Here is a 2805-nt window from a genome sequence, read left to right on the forward strand (position 1 = left end):
ACTCCCTTTCTATCAAAAGTTACAATACAGGATAAAATAAAAATATAAAATAAAAGGCACCCCTTCCCTACTATTCTGTTGTTGTTTCGGGAAGGTTTTACTCAAATTCATCCAGCTCATCCAGTCCAGGTCCCACTGTATACATGTTTCTACACCCAATGTCAACTCCAGATGGCTTCACTGACACGTTAATCATCTGTTTGGCTGCAGCATTGGCCAGCATTGATCTGATGAAAGGCACAATACAACAGAACAGCAAAAGAAACACATCAACAACAATGCCTATTATGATGCCCACTTTGGTTAACCATTGTCCCCAAGACCCAAAAAATGAATTAAACCAATCCCAATTATGCATGTCTGCTCCAGCGTTCTTGGTCACTTCCTCCCTCAGGTTTTTTAGTTTCCCCATTGCTTTGGTGAATGATCCATCTGGGGCTGTATTATTTGGAATATAAGTACAACAGTCAGAACCAGTGGCTGTAGCATATATCAAACTAAATGACTTGAGCACTCCTGAAGCATAATACATATCTTGATCCAGATGCCAAATTATAGCACAATTCCCATTGAATTTTCCCATGTCATATTTCCCTTCTGATTTGTTAAAACACTCATATTCCAGTGTGCAATCAATTGCATAGGCTACAGGAGTTTCTCTTTTCCTGATTTTAATTCTAATATCCATTCGTTGACACTCATCCCCCCACCCTGGCTGTTTATAGAATTGATGGAAATCTTTGTTCCCTAGCATAGTCAAACATTCTGCTGGGCAATAGGGATACACTTTTCCCGTGATCTTGTCACAGTACTGGGTGGGCAATAGGAATACATTCTTCCCGTGATATTTTCACAGTATCGGGAGTAGAATCTACCACAATGTAAATAATCATATTGGTTTGGCACTACTTCAAGTTTCTTAAGGGGAGATGGGGAACAAAGAACACATCTAGACATTCCTACTCCCTTTGCGGTATATTCTGCCCATTTAAACCAATCATTGTGATGAGCAGCATCTAATAGCCCTTCTTCTTGTAGGTATGATTCCATGTCATAAAATAGGGTATCATTCTCATCATTGTATGCCCACCTTGTTGACCTCTTTCTAACATGTTTGTGTTCATATATACCTGGTGTTTGGTCAGTCATATCAATGGAATAGTTCAGTGATGGTGGCTGGATCGAGTGTGAGGAATTCATCAGGTTGATATCTAGAGGGTCTTGGTTCAAGGGGCTCTGCAGGCTGCCCCACGTCTTGGGCAATCGCTGCATCAGATATATCAGTACTAGAATCAGGATCAGTCTCTCCCAGACTCTCCTGTTCAGTTTCAGAAGACAGTATTTCATCTTCAGGCAGTTCTCCTGCTTCAGCGTGCTCTGCTTCCCTAAAATGAGGTGCATCAACGTTACTACCTTCCCCTTCCTCAATATCATGGACTTCAGGGCTCTGTTCCCTTTCAGGAGGCTCTATTTGTTCATCTCCCTCTTCATCAATTCCTAGTTGCTCCTCTCGCCTTTTGGGTCTTAGTCTGGGCACTCTAGTACAATGATTTAAATGGTACCACGTTGTGCTTCCCTCTACCTGCACTGATGTTGGGCTTGCTCTTACAACAGTATATGGGCCTTCTCTTCTTGGCTCATTCCACCTTCGCCTAAATACCCTCAAATATACTTGATCTCCAGGTTGTTTAGCGCAAGGTGTCTCATCTTCCTCTCGTGGGCCTCTGCTTTGCTCCTGAGCATTAATGGCTTCATGTATAGCCGCTAATTGTTTCATGTATGCTCTCAATTCCATTTGCAATTGTTCAAGAGGCGGTCCTTCATAAGGGCCCCTCAAATATGGGACTGGCATTGGTCTGCCTGTCAACATTTCATGTGGTGTCAAGTTTGTTATTCTGTTGGTTTGCATACGGTAGCTCATTAATGCAAGAGGCAAAGCATCTACCCAATTCAACTTGGTATCAGCACAAATCTTATTCAATTTTGCTTTAAGAGTCCCGTTAACGCGTTCCACTATCCCTTGCGATTGTGGATGGTAAATGCAGCCAAGCCTTTGTTTTATTCTCAATTGTTGTATTACTGTCTTTACTGTTCTTTGAATAAAAGCTGATCCATTGTCTGAACTAATTTGGGATGGTATTCCAAATCTGGGAATTACTTCTCTTGTCAAGAATTTAATCACTGTTTGGGCTCCCTGATCTGCTGATGGAACTGCTTCCACCCATCTGCTGAATCTGTCAATTATTACCAACAAGTATCTCTTTCCTCTGGCAGTTCTTATCATGTCTGCATAATCCATTACTAAATGTTTAAATGGACCTTCTGGGACTGGTATATGGCCAATTGGAGCAGATGTCCCTTTTCTAACGTTATTTTGGGCACAAACTTCACATTCAGATAGATACTCATCCACCATCGCTTGTAAATAGGGCGACCAATATCCCTGCCGCTTTATCCTTCTAATCACTTCTCCCCTCGCGCAATGGTCAAAACCATGCGCGTCAGAGATTAGGATTGTAAGCAATAGTGTGGGAGCAATCATGTGTCCCTTATGAGAACGCCAAAGTCCATTTGCATCTCGAGTTGCTCCTCTGTGCTGCCATACACTAATCTCATATGGTGTAGCTTGTTGTTGCATTCGTGCAACATCAGCCAATTGGGGTTGAGGTTGAATTAAAACAGAAGGAGCCATTATTGCTGTTGTACAGCCAGAGGCTTGTTTAGCATATTGATCTGCTGCATTATTGCCCTTAATAACAAAATCATTGCCTTTTTTGTGTGCTTGACATTTGATGATGGCCAACT

General features: G+C 42.0%; 1 protein-coding gene across 1 annotated transcript; it reads right to left on the reverse strand.

Annotated features, from left to right (window-relative positions):
* Nucleotides 1–26: 26 nt before the first annotated feature.
* Nucleotides 27–2799, reverse strand: LOC107722110 (uncharacterized). The gene is made up of 2 exons (XM_016530337.1): nt 2121–2799; nt 27–536 (listed from the first exon to the last, which is right to left on the reverse strand). The coding sequence occupies exons 1-2, from the start codon at nt 2690–2692 to the stop codon at nt 98–100; spliced, it is 1011 nt and encodes a 336-aa protein (XP_016385823.1). The 5' UTR covers nt 2693–2799; the 3' UTR covers nt 27–97.
* Nucleotides 2800–2805: the final 6 nt, after the last annotated feature.

This window comes from Sinocyclocheilus rhinocerous, unplaced genomic scaffold, assembly GCF_001515625.1.
Source record: "Sinocyclocheilus rhinocerous isolate Xijiao unplaced genomic scaffold, SAMN03320098_v1.1 scaffold22104, whole genome shotgun sequence".
Classification (NCBI taxonomy): Eukaryota; Metazoa; Chordata; class Actinopteri; order Cypriniformes; family Cyprinidae; genus Sinocyclocheilus; species Sinocyclocheilus rhinocerous.

Coding starts and splice junctions, on each gene's coding strand:
- LOC107722110 (XM_016530337.1), bottom strand. CDS start 2,692: ATGGCTCCTTCTGTTTTAATTCAACCTCAACCCCAATTGGCTGATGTT. Junction 537..2,120: donor ATACCATCCCAAATTAGTTC/AGACAATGGATC, acceptor GCATCTGGATCA/AGATATGTATTATGCTTCAG.